The 23,198-nt window shown below is 34.7% G+C and overlaps 1 protein-coding gene across 6 annotated transcripts; it reads right to left on the bottom strand.

The window, feature by feature from the left end:
- Nucleotides 1-14,088: 14,088 nt before the first annotated feature.
- LOC149154686 (heat shock protein 90-5, chloroplastic-like) lies at nucleotides 14,089-22,428 on the bottom strand. 6 transcript variants are annotated; one of them, XR_016262827.1, is made up of 10 exons: nucleotides 21,885-22,384; nucleotides 21,625-21,765; nucleotides 21,407-21,499; nucleotides 20,896-20,973; nucleotides 20,243-20,494; nucleotides 20,043-20,145; nucleotides 18,488-18,530; nucleotides 14,711-14,768; nucleotides 14,525-14,617; nucleotides 14,089-14,353 (listed from the first exon to the last, which is right to left on the bottom strand). XR_016262827.1 is itself a non-coding variant. In XM_089440539.1 (9 exons), the coding sequence occupies exons 5-8, from the start codon at nucleotides 20,962-20,964 to the stop codon at nucleotides 14,550-14,552; spliced, it is 492 nt and encodes a 163-aa protein (XP_089296665.1). In that variant the 5' UTR covers nucleotides 20,965-20,973; nucleotides 21,407-21,499; nucleotides 21,625-21,765; nucleotides 21,885-21,989; nucleotides 22,279-22,428; the 3' UTR covers nucleotides 14,089-14,353; nucleotides 14,525-14,549. The 6 variants fall into 6 exon arrangements, 4 of the variants coding, with proteins under 4 accessions (XP_089296665.1, XP_089296669.1, XP_089296668.1 ...); XR_016262826.1 differs by lacking the exon at nucleotides 18,488-18,530 and having other exon boundaries at nucleotides 14,711-14,797; nucleotides 21,885-22,370; XM_089440539.1 differs by lacking the exons at nucleotides 14,711-14,768; nucleotides 18,488-18,530 and having other exon boundaries at nucleotides 21,885-21,989; nucleotides 22,279-22,428.
- Nucleotides 22,429-23,198: the final 770 nt, after the last annotated feature.

The raw sequence follows: 23,198 nt of genomic DNA, 5'->3' as shown, positions 1-23,198 counted from the left end.
TCATAGAGATATTTCCAACGGGCTATCATGCGCGTAAAACGGAGATCGTATGCCAAAGTTACGACCCCGGGAAGTTGATGTACCAACTTACCCAAAAACGGGGCCCACAATTTGGCGTTTCATCTTCTAGGGTTAGGTTTTGGAATGTGAAGGGTTTTCCATTGTTTCTCAACAATAAATAGGCCCTCGAGCCTCATTGTAATACAGTTCGAAATAGTTCAGAGGCATGTAGCCGACACATCTCTTCTCAGAGATAAGCTACCATCGCCCTAGCTGGGTTATTTCTATTTGTAAGCATATTTCAGTATTCTCCATTAATGAAATGAAGTATTATTTCCGCTGCATCTCTGTTTTTATGGTTATCGCATCTCTGTATTTATGGTTATCTCTGTAATCTATTGCGTTCCTGCTTAAATCCGGATCAGTGGTATCAGAGCGGTCTGCTTTTTCTCTGTTTTTCTTTGCATGTCCCCAACGAGGTTGGGATATAAGGAGTTAGGGCTTGAATTGGTCGAACCTTTGCAAGACCAGCCTCGCAAATCTCGACGACCTCCCATGGCGGATGAGAAGAAAGACGAGGGGGCAGGAGATCCTATCAGAATCTTGCTCGAAGAAGCCCTCGAGCGGCAAAGGAACGCGATGATGGATAGCTTTGCGCAGATCCTTCAGCGGCTACCCAGAGGCGACGCATCGGCTTCCAACAGCTACTTTGGAAACGCCACACCATTTAAGGTACAAGTTAATTTTGAAATCCCCATCTTCGAGGGTCAAATAGACACAGATGCTGTAGATAAATGGTTAAATCTTCTAGATGGGTATTTTTCTGTTCATGAATTTTCAAGTCGGGAAAAGATTGTTTTCGCTCTTCTCAAAGCAGCCCCCCACGTCAAGGACTGGTGGGAAACATACTGCGAGCAGAAGGATGAAAGTACAGGCTCACTGTTTTCAGCCGCACCCACTTGGAATGACTTCTGGGATGCCATCAAGGAGCAGTACTACTCTGTCAAAAGCTATGAGGACAAATACATCAAATGGACCACACTGCGGTAGGGACGAGACCAAGATGTACCAGAGTTCACAGATATTTTTCATACCCTTCGCACATAGTTGGGTATCAAAGATTCTGAGCTGCATCTGGTACTCAAATACCGCGACTTCCTACACAGATACATTCAGGAAGAGATGGAGTTCTTGAACATCTCCTCACTCGGCATAGCATACCGATACGCTATCAAAATCGAGCAAAAGTTCAAACAGAAGAAGCGAGACTTTGGATCTGCAAATCCGAAGCCCAAAGGACAAAGCCAAGGCGGGATGACCCAAGACAACCCCTCTAAGCTGCAAGAAAAGAACAACACCATGAAGCCGAAGAAGGACACAGGAAAGTGGTGTGAGTTCCACAAGAGTCCCACTCATAACACAAGTGAGTGTCGGACCAAGTAGTCGCTGGTGGCCGAGTTGAAGGCTTCCGAATCAGATGCATGTTCCGATTCTGAGTCAGAACCCGACAAGGGGAATGACAAAGGGAAGCAGATCATTGATGCGGATCCCAGCGCCACTGTTGCTACTGCCAAGATCCAGAAAAATGAGCCCGAAGATCCAGAGGAGGGGGAACGTCTTTTCCACTCACAGATATGGGTGAAGGGTTCGTCGCTGCAATTCATTGTCGACAGTGGCAGCCAAAAGAACCTCATTTCAGTAGAGGTCGTGAAGCGGTTGGGCCTACCAACTACACCACACCCACAGCCGTACAGTATCGGTTGGCTTCACGAAGGACGAGATCTCAAAGTTCGCCAGCAGTGCCGCCTTCCCTACAGCATCAAGCCCTTCACAGACGAGGTATTGTGTGATGTTACGCCTCTGGATGTTTGTGATGTACTATTAGGCCAGCCATACTTGTGGAGGCGACATGCTGTGTATGAGTCAAGGCCTCGCGCCGTCATCATTTCTTTGGATAATTCATTATACATGATACCGGAGGTAGCCCTACCTACCGCCACCTCTTTGATCACTGCTAAGAAAGGAAGCAAGCTCATGTCACAGACTAGGAAATTTATTTTTTGTCTGGTTCGCTCCCAAAGTAAGGGAAGATCGTTGCTACATCCATAACCCCCGCGAAGGGTTCCTCCACACAGCAGCAGCAACAGAGGGATACAGTCGTGACAGAACATAGGAACAACTTCTCCTTACCCGCAGGGGTACCACACAAGTTTCAGGTGGGTGACAAAGTTTGGTTACATTTGCAGAGGGAGCGCCTTACCAGAACCCATCAGAAACTCAGATCACTTCAACATGGTCCTTACACCAGTAACAAGGCTATGGGAAAAAAATGCTTTGAAGCACAACATTCCGCCATTCCTTCGCTTGCACCGAGTGTTCAATGTGGACAGTCTCCGACCATGCTCCCCACCATTTCTGGACACATCAGACCCAGCTCAACAGAAGCTTCCTCATCTCAGGGAGGAACTCAACGCAATGGGGACCATTGCTTCCTAAGGGGGGAGGAATAATCCAGGTGGATATTGGTGGCCACCTGCCAAGTCCACCTGGACCCCCACCATTATTCCTCTCAACATTTTCAGTTTCCTTAATTATAGCGTAGTTTACTATTTTTAGCAGTTTTTCGGGTCCTAAACTTCCGGAGCCGTTTTGAGGCCCTAAACGACGTTTTTTGGGAAATCTTGCTTCTGCGTTTCTTTAGATAAAAAATTGTCTTTTCTGTTGTAGTCCTCATAGAGATCTTTCCAAGGGGCTATCATGCGCGTAAAACAAAGATCGTATGCCAAAGTTACGACCCCGGGAAGTTGATGTACCAACTTACCCAAAAACGGGGCCCACAATTTGCCGTTTCATCTTCTAGGGTTAGGTTTTGGAATGTGAAGGGTTTTCCATTGTTTCTCAACAATAAATAGGCCCTCGAGCCTCATTGTAATACAGTTCGAAATAGTTCAGAGGCATGTAGCCGACACATCTCTTCTCAGAGATAAGCTACCATCGCCCTAGCTGGGTTATTTCTATTTGTAAGCATATTTCAGTATTCTCCATTAATGAAATGAAGTATTATTTCCGCTGCATCTTTGTTTTTATGGTTATCGCATCTCTGTATTTATGGTTATCTCTGTAATCTATTGTGTTCCTACTTAAATCCGGATCATTCTGCCTTCTAGAGGAGACAACTTACAGAGGGATATGCAGTATCATAAGAAAAAAGATTAAGAAAATAATACTACCTATCGTTTATATTAAGACAAACATATATAAAGTAGGATATTAGAAAGGCTTGTAGCAACTATGTCATTTATCATGCAACGTAAGCTAGGAAAGTAGCCAAGAGTTTTCACACAAGCACTCAATCTTACATTAGGGATGAAATTCAGTCAACTATGGAAGAAATAATGCAGGAAACAAAATACCTCTCTTTCTAAAATCAAGGTTACAACAATGAGTTGAGTTAACCTCATAGCAAAAATTATATTAAACACAGAGGCAATGAGTGCACATAGATGGATTATGAATCCATTAGTTTTATCATTAAACATAAATTTTGAATGATACACATTCTGTCCTACTATCTTCTCTGTCTTTAAACATTAGAAATAGACTCATGATCTAATTCAATCAACTCTGGAATAAATAATGTAGGAAAAAATACCTCTGTTTCTAAAATCAAGGTTACAACAATGAGTTGAGTGAACCTCATTGCAAAAATTATATGAAAGACAGAGGCATTGAGTGCACATAGATGGATTATGAATCCATTAGTTTGATCATTAAACATAAATTTAAATGATACAAATTATGCCCTACTGTCTTCTTTGTCTTTAAACATCAGCAATAAACAATTTATAACACTGACTTTCAGATGGCATTTTGGCAATACAATGGTAAATGGAATATTCAAATCATTTGATTTCATGGATATGTCAAAATGAGTTCGGAATTTTTCATCTCTACCTACCAATCCTAGTAGATGAATAAAATACTTAAGAGTGTTTCATAGCAAAAATTATATGAAAGACATAGGCAATGAGTGCACATAGATGGATTATGAATCCATTACTTTTATCATTAAACATAAATTTTGAATGATACAAATTCTTCCCTACTATCTTCTCTGTCTTTAAACAGCAACAATAGACAAAATTGATAGTTTTATCGGAAATAGATTATGCAGGGTTCTATTTCTAAACCTAAACTTATTTAAATAAACCAGGTGAAATATCCATAATCAACAACTTTAAAATCAATGCCCACTTGTTCAGCAGGATCAAAGGGAATTTTCGGGCATATATTTACGCTTTTGACTACTCTTTAATAAAGAAATACAACTTCCCCATGGGGACCCATCTCAGAATATTAAACTTTTGTCCTTGCAATAAAATATTAATACACAATAGTGAGCATGTAATAGTCTTTCACTATATAAAATATTAGTTGAGAGTCTCGGACTGTATAAAATATAATATAGCTAATAATTATGGTCCATGTTTTTCCATTTAGTTAAAATTCTCAACCCCTGAAAGTCACACTAAAGATAAATTTTGGACAGTAGTCTGTCACAAGCTAATAGAGAAGTGATCGATTAAAATGATTCTTATGGCATCGGAGGGTGCACAAGTGCAAAAAGGCCTTAAATTAACATAGGATCCCATGGAATAAAATACTTAAGAGTGTTTCATAGAAAAAACTATATGAAAGACAGAGGCAATGAGTGCAACTTAACAGCTTTTTTGATATCTCCCTGCAATCAATTCTAATATATTCAAACCTTTAACAAGTCTTCTAGCAAGGTCTTCCCCCAAATTTTAGGAGTTCTCAAGTGTTTCAACCTAATACCTCCCTACAATCAATTCTAATATATTCAAACCTTTAACAAGTCTTCTAACAAGGTCTTCCTGTAAATCTTAGGAGTTCTCAAGTGTTTCAACCTTCAATGTATAGCTCCCCCAAACGAAGGTTACATGGATCGTGGGTGCTGACCTGGACTGACATGATTCTATTGCAGATGTGGTAGTTGTCTCGAAATTACGATTAGGTAATTGCTACTTTAATTGTTTTAATTATATATATATATATATATATATATATATATATATATATATATATATATATATATATGGAAACACCATAGAAGTTAAAGATTTCAGCAATCATGAATACATTCCGTACAACATCTAGAAATTATTTCAACTTCATAATCATCATTCACACTTATACCTAAATATTATTTATGTTTCATAATTAAGATGATAGATCAAATACATTCATTCATTCATTCTTTATTCAAATGCAGTTTCTTCATTCATACACTAAAAGAATTGCAAAATGACTTGCTTTTAGGTTCTTATTATTTCTATTGTCTATAGACTATTAGATAAAGAATAAAGTATTAACATATAAATATAATTTGAATTTTAGATTTCTAGGTAAATAAAATTCATATTTCATATTTTTCCATTTCAAAATAGTTTCTAAAGAATGAAAGGTATGTTAAGCTTCACAATCAGAAAATACATCATCTAATCAAAACAAATTTGTCAATTAAAATCCATATATTAACCTATTAAAATGTCAATGATAAATGGAAAAATAAGGAAAATAACAAAAAATGGAGCCTATCCAGAACGCTGCATGAATCCAAAACCATAAGTTGGAAACATGAAAATCCTGAGAATCAGAGTTTAATCTGAATTATCATCTTCACTTCCACATCCTATAATGGAACCGCTGATAATGCCCTAATTTGATGATACATAAAATGACCTATTAGGTCTCATTGGGTAACCATGGTTTTTTATAATGATTAAGTCACCTTAAAATCTTTACATATGTTTCTTATAAGGCGGTTATGGGGGAAGTATGAGTGAGTATCTAACTACTGTTAATCTTATAACTTTTACACCTAAAAACAAAGAATTTACATAGTCTAACTTGTGAGTCAATTTACTTGGTCTCATCTCCCATAGAGAGAGGAGAGGAGGATAGGTCTACAATAGTGACTGTGCAAAAATTATTCACTTTATAGTGATGATTCTTGGGGAATATCCCCATACTACCTTCTCAAGGAGACAACGTACAGAGGGATATGCAGTGTCATAAGAAAAAAGATCAAGAAAATAATACTACCTATCATTTATATTAAGACAAACTTATATAAAGTAGGATATTAGCAAGGCTTGTAGAAACTGTGTCATTTCTCATGCAGCCTAAGATAGGAAAGTAGCCAAGAGTTTTCACACAAGTAATCCATCTTACATTAAGGGCGAAATTTAGTGAACTATGGAAGAAATAATGCAGGAAAAAAAATACTTTTGTTTCTAAAATCAAGGTTACAGTAGTGAGTTGAGTGAACCTCATAGCAACAATTATATTAAATATAGAGGCAATGAGTGGACATAGATGGATTATGAATCCATTAGTTTTATCACTAAACATAAATTTTGAATGATACAAATTCTGCCCTATTGTCTTCTCTGTATTTAAACAACAACAATAGACTCATGATCTAATTCAGTCAACTATGGAATAAATAATGCAGGAAAAAAACACATCTGTTTCTAAAATCAAGGTTACAACAATGAGTTGAGTGAACCCAATTGCAAAAATTATATGAAAGACAGAGGCAATGAGTGCACATAGATGGATTATGAATCCATTAGTTTTATCATTAAACATAAATTTAAATGATACAAATTCTGCCCTACTGTCTTCTCTGTCTTTAAACAACAACAATAGACAATTTATATCACTATCTTTCAAATGGCATTTTGGAAATACAATGGTAAATGGAAGATTCAAATCATTTTATTTCATGGATATGTAAAAATGAGCTCGGAATTTTTCATCTCTAGCTACCAATCCTAGCTAGATGAATACAATACTTAAGAGTGTTTCATAGCAAAAATTATATGAAAGATAGAGGCAATGAGTGCACATAGATGGATTATGAATCCATTACTTTTATCATTAAACATAAATTTTGAATGATACAAATTCTTCCCTACTGTCTTCTCTGTCTTTAAATAGTAGCAATAGACAAAATTGATAGTTTTATCGGAAACAGATTATGCAGGGTTCTGTTTCTAAACCTAAACTTATTTAAATAAACTAGGTGAAATATCCATAATCAACAACTTTAAAATTAATGCCCACTTGTTCAGCGGGATAAAAGGAATTTTTTGGGCATATATTTATGCTTTTGACTGCTCTTAATAAAGAAAGACAGCTTCCCCATGGGGACCCATCTCAAAATATTAAACTTTTGTCCCTTGCAATAAAATATTAAGACACAATAGTGAGCATGTAACAATCCTGCACTATATAAAATATTAGTTGAGAGTCCTAGACTGTATAAAATATAATATAGCTAATAATTATGGTCCATGGTTTTCCATTTAGGTAAAATTCTCAACCCCTGAAAGTCACACTAAAGCTAAATTTTGGACAATAGTCGTCACAAGCTGATAAAGAAGCGATTGATTAGAATGATTATTATAGCATCAGAGGGTGCGAAAGTACAAAAAGGCCTTAAATTAACATAAGATCCCATGGATTACAATACTTAAGAGTGTTTCATAGAAAAAATTATATGAAAGACAGAGGCAATGAGTGCAACTTAACTGCTTTTTTGATATCTCCATGCAATCAATTCTAATATATTCAAACCTTTAACAAGTCTTCTAGCAAGGTCTTCCTCCAAATCTTAGGAGTTCTCAACTGTTTCAACCTTCAATTTATAGGTCCCCCAAATGAAGGTTACATGGAACGTGGGCGCTGACCTGGACTGACATGATTCTATTGCGGATGCTGTAGCTGTCTCGAAATTACGATTAGGTAATTGCCACTTTAATTGATTTAGTTATATATATATATATATATATATATATATATATATATATATATATATATATATATATATATATATATATAGATAGATAGATAGAGTTGGAAACACCATAGAAGTTAAAGATTTCAACAATCATGAATACATTCCATACAACATCTAGAAATTATTTCAACTTCATAATCATCATTCACACTTATACCTAAATATTATTTATGTTTCATAATTTAGATGATAGATGAAATACATTCATTCATTCATTCTTCATTCAAATGCAATTTCTTCATTCTTACACTAAAAAAATTGCAAAATGTCTTGCTTTTAGGTTCTTATTATTTCTATTGTATATAGACTATTTGATAAAGAATAAAGTATTAACCCATAAATATAATTTGAATTTTAAATTTCTAGGTAAATAAATTTCTTATTTCATATTTCATATTTTTCCAATCCAAAATAGTTTCTAAAGAATGAAAGGTATGTTAAGCTTCACAATCAAAAAATAGATCATATAATCAAAACAAATTTGCTAATTAAAATCCATATATTAACCCGTTAAAATGTCAATGGTAAATGGAAAGATAAGGAAAATAACAAAAAATGGAGCCTATCCAGAATGTTGCATGAATCCAAAACCATAATCAGAAACATGAAAATCCTGAGAATCAAAGTTTAATCTAAATTATCGTCTTCACTTCCGCATCCTACAGTGGAACCGCTGATAATGCCCTAATTTGATGATACATAAAATGACCTATTAGGTCTCATTGGGTAACCATGGTTTTGTATAATGATTAAGTCACCTTAAAATCTTTACATATGTTGCTTATAAGGCGGTTATGGGGGAAGTTTGAGTGAGTATCTAATTGCTGTTAATCTTATAACTTTTACACCTAAAAACAAAGAATTTACATAGTCTAACTTGTTAGTCAATTTACTTGGTCTCGTCTCCCATAATCAACAACTTTAAAATTAATGCCCACTTGTTCAGTGGGATCAAAGGTCATTTTCAGGCATATATTTACGCTTTTGACTGCTCTTCAATAAAGCAAGATAGCTTCCTCATGGGGACCCATCTTAGAATATTGAACTTTTGTCCTTGCAATAATATATTAAGACACAATAGTGAGCATGTAACAGTTCTATACTGTACAAAATATTATTTGACAACCATGGAATATATAAATTATAATATAGCTAATAATTATGGTCCATGTTTTTCCATTTAGTTAAAATTCTCAACCCCTGAAAGTCACACTAAAGCCAAATTTCTGACAGTAGTCTGTCACAAGCTGATAAAGAAGCGATCGATTAGAATGATTATTATGGCATCAGAGAGTGCACAAGTGCAAAAAGGCCTTAAATTAACATAAGATCCCATGGAATACAATACTTAAGAGTGTTTCATAGAAAACATTATATGAAAGACAGAGGCAATGAGTGCACATAGATGGATTATGAATCATTAGTTTTATCATTAAACATAAATTTTGAATGATACAAATTCTAACCTACTTCCTTCTCTGTCTTTAAACAACAACAATAGATAAAATTGATAGTTTTATCGGAAACAGATTATGCAGGGTTCTGTTTCTAAAACTAAACTCATTTAAATAAACTCTGAGAACTAATAGAAAATAATGTAAACATTGGTTAAATAACCTGCATAAAAAAACCCACAACTAGGAAATATAAAATGTGTTAGTTTCGAAAAAAAACACACCTGTTTAGTTTTGTTTGTTGTTTCTAGCTTGTTGCGAGTATAGGCACATGCTTTCAAGTGAAGATGGAAGCTTATCAACAGGTAACTTGTAATACCTTTCCAATTTCTAAGACGCTAAAGAACTCGGGCTTTGTCCTTAGGCAGAGCAGAATCAATCCTACAAAACAAAAACAATTGAATTTCAATGGTTTAAAACAACAAAATTTTAAATAAACAGGACAAGAAAACATCCATACAATTGAGTTGCAGGTTCTTAGGAACAACAATGCATATAAGAAAAATGGAACAGTGGTTGACAATAGTAAAGGCAGGAAACATAAAACAAAATATGAGATGAGAAAGGAGAACAATAACCCAAAATGTATATATAACCTAATAACTACCTCCATAACCATTTGTGATGTAGAGGGCACCATATTTGGATGCAGGGCAAAGAGATGAACTGATTATTTCTCGTTGTAGCCGTCCTCATCCTCCTGGCCCTCCTCCTCCTCCTGCAGAAAAAACGGCCTACGCGGTCCTCATGCAGCCAAGAAGAAGGCCCCTTGTCCTCCGCGTCTATCGTTTAGTTTCCTCGTCATCCTCTTGCAGCAATCCTCCACCTGCACCCTCCTCTACACCCCCGCCCTCCTATGCATCAAACATGGCTATCTGCACGCAGGACAGACTGGCTAGGTAGACATGGGTTGGGTTGATTACGGTAAACGTTTGGGTAGGTAATAGAATGAAACAATTTTTTTAATTAATTATTAACTAATTATGTTAAGGTTTTTTTAATGTTTTATAAGGCTTTTTAATTAAATTGGACCGCTGATTATTGTTGAATCGTCTAATAAAATATTCGATGACTGAGATTAGGACAAAAAACATTTGGGGAAGTTCATTTAAGAGAAAAACACCTTACGTAAATATATATACCATAACATATAAATAAATATAATAACAACTACACAACTATCCAATACATTTAAAAATTAAATTATACCCAATCCCCTTTTTCACACGCTCAAAATTAAAACATATATTATATCAAATTATACTTCATTGATATATAAACTTTTATTTAATTATTAGAAATATAATATTATAGAATCACTTTTAAATTATGAAATTGCTAAAATATTATACAAGCACTTTTTGGATTTTCATTTCTAAAAAAGCGATTTTTATTTAAGCTACTTTCTCTCATTAATTTAATTTAATATCAATACTTTTATTTAATTTTTATTCTTAACCTAAGTTGTACTTCTGTTAGTGCATAAAGGTTAAGTTGTACTTCTGTTAATGCATAATAAAATTTCAGATTTTAGTGTATATTTTATATTTATTGCAATTATATATATATAAATAATTTGATATCCAATTTTCAATTTTATTTATTTTTTATTTTATTTTTAATTTAAATGTATTTTTTATTAATTTATAATAAATTTTAGATGACATATTTTAATATATATTATATTCCATCAGAATTAATTATATATATAAATTTATTTATTTATTTTTAGTTTTTTAGTTTTTAAAGTAAGTTGTACAAATAGACACATAATGAATTGTAGATGACATATATTATATATTTATATAATATAAAAATTAAAATAGTGTCTGTGTATTAATTTGAGATGACATATATTTTTTTAGATATCCTATAGCTTAATTTGAGATTTTATTACATGAGTTGAAATCGTGGGTTAAGGTGGCATTGCCACTGCTTTTTAGGATGAGTTTTATATGGGCAAGTACTTACAATGATTTTTCGAAATGGATGTAATTTAAGATATTTGCTACGGCGTAAATATAAGATAATAAGTCATAAAAAAAAAAAAACTAATAAAAGCATTAGTTTTATTATGCAAATAAGTATTTTTTTATTGAATCTTTGTAAATTAATCTATATTCTAATTACAAAATTTTGTGGTCAAGAATCAATGATGTCCGTATATCATTTTCTCTACCTTAATAGTGGATAGAATTTCCAGTAATAAATTCTTGCATCTTAAAGTCCATGTTTATGTTTTCACAATATGATTATAAATTTGTTGTACACCTTATTGACAACTACATATTAAGATTAATGAATAGTTGAATCAAAATAGTTAGTTGTCCCTCCATTTCCTTTACCTACGAATTCCACTCCATCCGCCATCTTCGTTACACTTTTTGATTTAGGATTAAGTTTTGATTTTGGTTTCATTCAATTGAGATTCAAATGGATTATTTACATAGTGAGAGTGGAATTGTATGGATTGTATATCAATCACATTCACTAATATAATTGTGTTAATATAATATATATATATTTTAAATAAAGTGAGAAACAAAATCCTAAAATTCTAATGAAAGCCCTTAAAAATTTGGAATCAAATTTGAATCTATTCTCCATAAAAGAACATTGTATATTGCTATCACTACAACAAAATCAGCGATTTGCGCCAGATTTTGCGCCAGATTTTAGTGCATTTTTTTTGTAATTGTGATGAGCAACTTGGCGCTAAACCTGGCTCTATTGTACAATTTTTAAAGCGTCCTTTTTGGCGCCTGATTTTGCATCCTTTTTCACGCTAGATTTTGCATCATTTTTTACACCAAACTATGCATCATTTTTTGCGTCAAATTTTGAACCAAGATTTGCATCTTATTTTATGATAGGTTTTGCTTCTAGTTTTGTGTCATTTTTTGCATCTATTTTTTATCGTCTTTTGATTCCTATTTTGTGTCATTCTTTGCTTCCATTTTTGCGCCATCATTTGCATCAAGTTTACATCGTATTTTGCATCCAATTTAACGTCTTTTTCTACATCCATTTTGTGTCAGTTTTTTCATATAGTCTTACGCCAGGGTTTGCATCTAGTCTTATACTAGTTTTTGCTTCTAGTTTTGTACCTATTTTTGCACCATCTTTGGTGCCTATCTTTGCACCATGTGTTGAATTTGATTTAGCACCAAATTTTGCATCCATTTTTGTCCCCATCTGTGCATCTTTTTTTGGACCATTTTTTACGTCCACTTTTACGTTTGATTTGTCTCCATTTTTCCCATCCCATTTTGCACCATATTTTGCGTCATTTGTTGCATCCAATTTTGCATCGTTTTTAACACCATTTCTTGCATCCAATGTTACATCATTTTAAGCATCCAAATTTGCATTTATATTTGCATCTTATGTTGAGTCATGTGTTGTGTCCACCTTTGCATCTTATTTTGTGTCTAATGGTACATTCAATTTAAAGCCATTTTTTACGTCTACTTTTGTATTTGTTTTTGCACCAAGTTTTGCATTATTTTTTGCATTCAATTTTGAGCTATTTTTATGCCCATTTTTGCACCATTTTTTGTGTCTACTTATGTGTCCAATGTTGCACCATTATTTACGCCCACTTTTTCATCCAATTTTGTATTTTTTTGTGTCTAGTTTTACATCGTTTTCACCATCCAAATTTGCATCTTTTTTTGCCTCATTTTGTGTCCACATTTGTATATAATTTTGTGTCTAAGTTTGAGCCTAAATTTGCATCTGATTATGCATCATTTTTTACATCCAATATGGCATCCTTGGTTTCACCTTTTTTCAGCTCCATTTTGCATCTTGTTTTATGTCTTTTCTTACATCCTTTTTTTTTTCCTTTTTTGCGCCCAAGTTTGCATCCCAAATTTAAACCATTATTTGCATCATCATTTGGCATCTTAATTTGTAACATTTTTTGCTTCTTTTTAGCACTCAACTTTGCATCTTATTTTACATCTAGTTGTCTCTCTTTTTTTGCATCTAATTTGGTGTCCATTTGTGTCCTTGTTTTTGCCCACTTTGATATCCTTTTGTATGTCATGTTTTGCTCCCTTCTTTGTGTCAAATATTGAACAATTTTTCTCTTCTAGTTTAAAACACTTTGTATGTCATTGTTTGCATTTTGTATTAATTCCTAGTTTAACATCCAATTTTACTTTCAATTTTGCATCCATGGTTACATCCACATTTGACTTCTTATGCAGAGTATATTTTTCTTTACATATATGACCGCCTTTATAGATTTATTTTACTAATTTCAATTGCATAGTGAAATGTATCATAGTTTCTAGATATCATTAAAGAAGATATCACAATTCAAAATCATTTGTAAAGAAATTTAAGGGAAATTGACAACATCCATCCAAGAAAATAACAATGTCATCATATACAATGATTCATTGACAATTTTCAACACATGTATAAAATAGCAACATAATACTAATAAGATCAGTATTATATTTAATCAAAACAACTAAAATTCAAATATGATTAACAGATCAAAATATTTCATGAATATAATTATTCTATGATAAATTAACAACATACATCCAAAGATGGTAATATCACCATACATTATAATTCTCTATCAAAATAATGATGATACTTTCCAATATATAAATCAAATAAAAATATAATAATAATAATATCATCATCATATTTAATCAAATCAAACTCATCGTATGATTATCACATCAAAATGTTTCATTGATATAGGGTAAATTCACAACACCCATCTAAACATAACAATGTCATTCTACACAATAATTTCTTCATCAAAAACAATGCATGTGCATGCCTAGCTACCACCACCAAGATCATCCTCATGATCATCTTGACCATCCTCATTAGTCTCTTCCACATCATCACCAACACCACAACTGTCATCATCATCTCCTCCTTCACCACCATCATCCTCATCCTCATCATCTCCTGATATATGTTGAGCATAGTTTGGATCATCATCGTGATCATCGTCTTGGCAATCATTACCTATAGTATTCTGGCAAAAAAATCAATATTACATGTTAGTATTAATTACATAACACAACGCATATTTTTGTTATACAATGCTAACCATAAAATGAGGTAAGATATAATATCTAATAGTACTAAAAAATAAAATGAAAATACAGTTCAAAAGTATATTGGAAATCCAACTAAGATTACATACCATAGAGTCCATCCAAACAACAAATTCAACCCATCTCTTTTGCTGCAGTGCCTCCTTTTCCAAATGATTTGGAGGTCTTCCATATTTTAGTTCCTGCCATTCAGTAAATAGGGAGAAATTAGATAACAATGACTTTCTTCTAGTACAAATTTTATTAAAAAAATATCAAATGTTTAATATACTTACAAAGGTTGTTATCAGTGCTTTTAAACCTTTCTGGCCACTACGATGAGTGACTTTTGTCTTGGTTAACCTCGCCTTGGATGCCTTGTCCTTAAACATAAACCAATTCAATTTATTTTCACACAAATACACGTTTAAGATACTTATAAGTATTAATACATTCTAAATAACGTTTAATGAAAAATTCAATCCCTGAATGCTTTCATCACGGACCTTTCTTTGTGCATCCAACTTCTCATATGATTTTACAAGTTCTTTCCATAATTTAAAAGGTATGTCAAATGGTCTTTGTTTCAGTGTTTGATCTTGAGGCATTTTTTTAATTTTTCTTGTTTGGTTGCAACGAAACCTCTTACTGTTGAGCAACATTTGCAATTTTATCTTCTTAACCGACCAACCAGTACCAAATTCATTCTCTATGTCCTGTACCACCATCTTTTTTAGGTAACTGAGCACAAAGGAGTCATAGAGGTAATAAGGAAAACTTCCATGAGTCATTTCAATAGTTACACAAAACCAGATGCGACGAGGGAGACAAAGATAAAAGAAATTCCACTCTACAAGCTATTACCTACGAAAATTTCACAACTGAAATTCTATTGCGGCAACCAAAATTAATTCTTCTAATTGTTAATCACTTTAGTAGTTTATTGCTACGGTAACAACGAATTAATCACACTGCAATCTTCACAAAATTAAACATTGTGGAAGATAAACTGGAAACTGAGAAAATACTAACATACACAATTATAACATCGTTATTTTTCGACAAAAGTCCCCAGAAAAACCCAACTTGGGAAAACCGGTGCAGCAGCGGAAGGTTTTTATTATTAAGCAACAGTGAGAAATTTCGAGTACAACTCGATGTTGAAATTTGCTAATGCTACAAAGAAAAATGTTGGTAAAAATATTGTGAGGAAATTTTTTCATCCCCACAAGCAATCCTGGCTCAATCAAGCCAATCGAACTAGCTCTCCAACGCCTCTGCACAGGCCCTACACCAACTCTACGCATGCCTGAAACTTGCTGGCCTGGAACTACCTCCGATTAGTTTCTAACTGATTGTCATTGGTCTGGAAGCCTCTGGCTTGGCCCTTTGGAATTTCTTTCGGCCACTAGCACTTGCAACGACCCTTCCTCTAGCTAAATTGAATTTCCCTCTAGAGACGTATGCGCAGCACTTGTGTCATCCTCTCTGTGGCTATCTCTGCGTCTCTGCAAGCTACTCTCAGGATCTATAAAGTTTCCTCCGAACTCACTGTCTTTACCTCTCTCTGTCCCTGCTTCCCTTCTTTGACTCGAACTCTACTAGCAAACAATTGTTGCTCTCTAGAAAGTCAAACTACCCAAGGAAATCAATCTCAAGTGTATTCCTCCATTTACCCATCGACTTCTTCCTATAATCTCTAGTTGGGACTCCAACGGCCAAGATTAAAACTTAATCAATGACTAAGATTATTTCCTAGTCGATCAATGTGAGTTTCTAGAAAAATCTCACCTTCCTGAATTAATTACTGTTAATTAATCATTTTCCCTAAGACTTAGGAAAAATTTAATTACTGATTAATTAACTTAATTAAGGCACTTCTAGGTGGATTTTCCTAAAACTTTTTCTGGGTTATGGAGTCCTAGTGTTTCTTAGCCTCTCTGACAACTTCAGAGACTAGAACACCATCCGATGCTACAAAAACTAACATTACCCACCAAAGTGGGTGCCCCTATAGGAGAAAAAAATTCTCCCAATCTTCACATCCATCCGACCAACCATGTAGCCACTAACAGCCACCACTAGCTGACAATCTGCCATTGTATCCCCACCACTTGCATTAGTCATATACATTCTCACCCATCCAACGAAAACACATGAGCGAAGGTTTGCTTCCAATCAAAGGCTAATTTATTCATTTTGCAATTTGGTGCTTATTCTTGTTTGTATTTGGGCATTTTATATGTATTGTGGGATGACCTGGAAGAAAGAGGGGATTTGACTGTGATCTTGTTCCCTCACCTTAAATGGGGGGGGTTAATCTTTGATCTTAGTCCAATGGGGCCTCCCCTAATGGCCCAATGGGTATAGGTGGGGTTGATTGAGATAACATTGTTCCATTTATCCCTATTCCATACTTTCCACTTTTCATCTTACATTACAAGCCCATGTTCCACCTCCATTCTTCAGGTTCCATTGACCCTTAGTTTTCTGGGATTTGACACCCATACATCTACATACCTAGGTTGGGCCCGAAACTTTACCCTAAGAGGTTGATGTAGCTAAAAGAAAAAGAAAGAGCATATCATGGCCACAAAATAAAATAAAAAGAATATCAAAATGCCAACCCTCAAATGATAATTCTAGGAACCGCAGAGTGATATTGATGGATATTTGAGGGAAAACATTCAAATAATGATTTTTAAAGGCTTTTACACCACACTTGCCACCCAAAAGCCTCAACGCATGCCACATGGAGCTCATTTATTGGATGACACCAGCCTTTTGAGGCCTCACTGCTCACACATGTGGGCTCTCATTTGCTTTATTGTCTAAGCTATATGGGTTGACTTGTAACCCAATGCATCATTATGATTTTACTTGTCTTTTAGGGGCTTTTAGACTAAAAATTATACTTGTCCTCTTGATATAAATAAAGGAAAGGATTTTTTCATTTGTCATCATCATCACTTGTGAATTCAGCGTCTCTACTTGAGAATTTGAGCCTCTTTTCCTATTGGAGAGATGTGATCTATGGAGAATACTTTGTATTGGAGCTATATTCTTGTCTTTGGAGAAGTTGCCTTGGATCAATGATTGGATTGTACATGCATATTGTCTTGCAAGTGCTCTTTTATTGAAAAAAATTGATTTCATGTCTAATATATAGAATAAATCAGTGATCTAGATTAAATATTGTGCCTTAATTTTGTTTAGTATCAACTTTGTGGATGCTAATTCATATTATTGCATGCATTACTCATTGTATGATATGTGAATGGAAAGCCCCTTGGTGATCTTACATTAGCTCTCCCAAGTGAATTTTGGTCCCACATAAAGAAAATACTTAGGGTTATGATGTTAGGGCATCAAAATATCCTTACTCCTTTACAAGTTTTAGCCAACCTAATGAATCCATACACTCCATCAACACTAGGACTAGGCATCGCCCATCCTTATTTGGTGATAAAGTCAATTTTCATCCATTAAGTTTACTTTCTCTCTCTTACCTATCTTGGTCCTCTGAATGGCCAAGCAACCAACTAGGGCTCTCAGTGACAAGGAGAGGGAATTTTGGTCATGGAAAGTCTAAACATCGAGGGTTGAGTGGTTGCCACAAAATCATTCCCCTTGGTGGGCATTCATTCTATTTTTATGAATAATCTCCCTTACCCTAGATATTTTCCCTAGTGTAAACCCTATTTTAGTTATAGCTTCAACTTGGGGGCCTCTTGAGGGTTTCGTGTGCCTTAACCTTGTTGGAATATGTTGTAGGAAGCCCTTTCTTGGCATCTTGACCTTTAGTCATCCCAACTCTCAACCTAAAAAAATCAAACCCTAGGTCTTATGTTGCCCTAATTTGGCCTTTTCAAGGAAAGCGAACTTCTTCCTCTTGATGCCTTATGCCTAAATTGTGCCTTTCCCTTGGAGGCCTCTTTGTCACCTTACACCTCCAAGCTTAGAACACCTATTAGGTGACTTATTATATATAGGGACTCCTCCCATTGGTGAAAATCCATAATGAGCAGGGAGTTTTGGTTGTGGTGACAATGGGCCGCCACACTATTGTTGTCACTTAGTCTAGTGCATTCCTTGTAGGGTACCCCTCTCCAAGGCCTGATAGATTTTGCGGCAACACAAACAAAAGAGGTTAAAAGACAAAAGAGGCTGCAAAGGCAAAGACCACTGCCTGCCATTGTCATTGGCCTAGCACAGTCTCCAAAAATTTTAGAGATAGTTGTACAAGGATAATAATAAAGGTTGTGATGCCTCTGAAGAGGGATTGAGTGCATGAAGTATAATAGAGGTGTTAAATAGTATACTCCATGGAGGAAGAGAGTGCTCAGACACACAACAAATCGATAGTATTAGTAATTATATGCATATCAATAACAACAACATATTTCTCCCTGTAATACCTATGAATGTTCCTACTGAGAGCCAGATGCTTGAATGTGCATTGAGAGGCCAAGAGGGGGAATATCAGTGATCAATATGTGTGCATGAGGATATGATATGTGTATTAGAGAAAAGAAAGAAATATTTCTGAGTGAAACTGTGTTTGTATTTGTGTGAAAGCAAGCCTCTTCATTGGTCAGAACAGCTAGGGATAGGATGTGTAAATGATGTATGTTCATATGATAGAGGTTCTGCATGTATGTGTACGCCTTGGTTATGTACTGACCAACCATTGCAGGTTTGTTGCTGAGGACATGGTACAAGGTCCCAACAATGAAGAATGTTGCACTGGACACCAAGGACTCTTACACAACCTTTGTCTGCAGGTAAGAATAAATTCTGCTGCAAGAAATAGTGAGCCATTGGTGCCCAAAGAGGACATGAAGATACCTGTGAGCATGTGATGTGGGCATGCAAGCACACAGAAGAAAAGATAAAACCAAGCTCACTTCTTTTGAAGTTCAATATTTTTCATAACACGTACTCAATCAGACAAAACATAGGACTTAGACCATATGAATAAATGTGGACAAGAACAAAAAAAAGATTTAAAATAAAAAAGACAGCAATTTTGTTCTAAAAATATCCAATCCAGACATGCATGCCTGTTCTCTTTGAAAATATAAAAAAGACAACAATTTTGTACTCAAAACATCCAATCTAGACATGCATGTCTGTTCTCCTCTGAAAATAATAGATCTACTTGCAAGCAAAAATAATGATCACTCGAAAGCAGAGGATGAAAATTATAATAATAATCTAATTTTAAGATGTATGAAACCCCCTTGTTTGTGGGACAAGTGACCCATCTCCATGCAGTGATTTGACTGCTAAAGTCTACTGAGGTGTACATACTCTAACCCCCTGTGGTTTGACTTTGAACTTGTGACCTCTTACAAGGAAGCACATGTTATCAACTATTAGGCCCACTCAAGATGTACAAAACATAGTTTTCTCTGATGTCAGAAATGAAATTGACAAATTTTGCTTCATTTAGGGTCATGTTTCTTCTGCAACTGATGGTCAGAGAGTTGCTCTTATTCATGGATAATTTTCTACCACATTCATTGGCATGCTTCTTCAGAATGAGACAGACTGTATAGAACTTCCCAGACTCTAGTTATTGTGTTCCATCATCAAGTATATCAATACAACATACAAATTACTTACCTAGGTCCAGGTCTTCTTTTCTAATATCAACAAATTTTTTGTCTTTGTATGTCTGAAGATTTTTAATAGCGACCTCATCAATTGGGTCTACGAGATAGAGGACCTGTAAAGCAACACAGTACAATGCAGTTGTCACTTTGTATGTACTATCAAGGTACATGAAATATATAAGTCATTTATGTGGAAAAGTAAAATCATACCTCAATATCCTTCTGAATTTTTTTTTCCAAAAATGGTGCACTCCTGGCACTTTTAATGCTATCTGAAGCAATATAAAAAATACCATTTTGTTTTTCAGTCATGTTTTCAATATAATCATCCAAGCTAATCATCTCCTCATGCATGGATGAGAAGAACCGTAAAAGAGGAGCAATCCGTTTATGATTATTTGAGTCTTCGATACAGCCCAATTTGATATACTTTCCAAAGTTCTCCCAGAAGTTCTTGTAATCCTGCATTAATAATCCAAAATAATGTAAATTCCTTTTACAGAAGCTTCAAAACGCATTCACTCAATCAACATCAAAGAATATGACAAAAGACAATGCAATAATACTTCAATTTCATTAAGCTGACAAGAATCAATCAACATTGCTGTCACAAAACATGATTTCCATTTCTGAGAAGAAAGTTCAGGAACATAAAGATGTAAGGAATCTATAAACAACTCAAATTATGGCATAGATATTAACTGGATTCTACTAATCTATGAAACATAACTCCATTCAAATAGATAGTGTTTAATGAGAACCTCACATTGAATTTAAGGTGGAAAGTAGGATAGCATAACAATATTTCTTGGGCCATGACACGGTTAATAACTTTCCTCTAAATTTACAGGTTGTGGACTTACATCTTTATTCTCACTTTGCACAATGCCCTGAATCATATCAAATGTCTTCTGTACAAGACGCATCTTCATTATACGAACCTGACATGCACATTCAAGGATTTAGTCACAACTAAACTTAATTAGACAAATGTTCAACCGAAATGCCATTGCATCAAACATTTACTACTGCTAAAGACATGAAAGCAAATAATCACAATATCTTGTAGTTAGACTCGTTGAAACTTCAAATGGCATATGACTTGATGTAACAGCAATATAAAATCCCTACCTAGCTCCAGAACAAAACATTTACCATCTACAACTAAATCAAACATAAAGACACAATCCATATTTTTCTTCTTTAAACCCACGAAATACTTGGAAACCAAAATATTTCCAACATAGAAGCTCATATTAATGCTTGCATATCAATATTATTCAAAAAAGTACCAACTGAACTGCATATTAAATCTTATAATTTAACGTCATACAATGGCATATTTGAAAAGGAAGGTGTGAATGAGGAACTTACAATGCGGCTTTCTTGAAGGATCTCCCTGGAGACATTAAGAAGAAGATCATTTGAATCGAAAACACCTTTAACAAAGCTCAGCTAGCGTGGAAACTACATACAGGTAGAACATATTTTGTTCAACATAAGCACCAGATACCCTCAAATGAGACTATAATTTTTGGAGGAAACATTCCAGGAGTGAAGTAGTTGCAAAAAAGACAATCAATACAACTTACCAATTCACCATTAAAGTCATCAGAAATAAAAACACGCTTGACATATAGACGAATGCTCTTAGTCTTTGGATGCATTATATCCTCAGTGCTGAGGGGAGCCATACCAGGGATGTAAAGGACACTTCTAAACTCTACTTCACCCTGAATTCAGACAGTATGGGGCAATTTGTTGTAATAATCTTTCATACACCGATTACGTGAACCAAAAGAAGAAATTTTCTTTATTAAAGATCTCTGTACATCTATCCAAAAGGCCATACCTCGGTTGTGAAGTGAGTGTATGTCAAAGGATCTAGAAATTCATTGAATGCCTTCTTGTAAAACTCATTGTACTCTTCTGATGCAACCTCTTTGGGATTACACATCTAGAACATGAAAGTTAGAAAGACATAAGGCTAAGCCCCAGAGGAACAACTAGAGATTGACATGGGCCATGCTTCTGCTATATATAAAGGATTCAGGCATGCAATATTAAAATGAAATAAAACAGAATTTTGAGTTCATAATTAGCCAGAAAATATATGAAATGGTTGTTCAGAATAAGATAACACCCAATGCATCCACAGGGTCTTCTGGTAGCAATAAGCCCAACATTTTTCCCTGGTGGTGCATCCCAACGTACAGTACTAGCATGACCAATACGTTGATGATTACCTCCACCATGAGGATGCCCAACTCGATTCATCGCCACACCACGAACCTTGGGCCAACAGTTTCTTTTGACCCTGTATTTGTGGTATGCATTGTGAGCCTTAAGCATTGGTTTTTTTGTTCTTCCACCTCCATCAACTTGACCAATCATAGCTCTACAACCACTTGGCACAATCTTCTTAGCTCCAGAGGGAAGCTTCACCCTGAAAAATGAGACAATTAGAGTTATCCCTCCCGTCATATAACAAAATTGAAATTCAACATAGAACCGAGATTCAACATACAATCTGAAAATAAGGCCCCAAGTGACCTGTAAAGTGTGATTAACATGTTTCCTATAAATTTTAAGAAGCATTAAAATAATTATTTTTTCTTTCTAATATTCCCATTCAGATAACATAGATCTATGGAATCATGATAAAAGTTAAGCAGTCCCACTCCTCATTCTCATGTTTCCACTACCAAATATTCTAGCTTAAAGTCATTTAAATAAATCTGTTGATGTTGACTATGTTGTTTTTGCTATGCATGGTGTTATAAGGTAAGACAAAGCACCGCATCAGATCATGTTCTCTTATTTTGAACTCCATTTTTCTTACATGCCACCTTGCATATCTGTTATTCATCAAGATTATGGGCATGGCACTTCCAATAAGGTTATGTAAGCTGATTCATCTATTACTCATGTAAATGTTCTTCTAACTGGTTAAATGTATGTGTAAAGCTAAGATAGGGCTTTATTTGACCTTTTCCTATTGCTCATTTTTCTTGCAGTGTTTACTCCACGATCTATTTGAAAAAATAATATGTATCAGCATATTTGTGGAGTCAATTCTTGGCTATGTGGCTGACTAGTCATAATCTAATCCATCAAAGTCACCCAAGGATTGTTCTTGGCCCCATCCACATGAAATGGTTCCTTG

The sequence above is a fragment of the Pinus tabuliformis genome, chromosome 9, assembly GCF_031772625.1.
Source record: "Pinus tabuliformis cultivar Carrire ecotype Pingquan chromosome 9, CPIR1, whole genome shotgun sequence".
Taxonomy (NCBI): Eukaryota; Viridiplantae; Streptophyta; class Pinopsida; order Pinales; family Pinaceae; genus Pinus; species Pinus tabuliformis.
The sequence above is the reverse complement of the archived record's forward strand: the minus strand, read 5'-3'. Positions and strand labels throughout refer to the sequence as shown.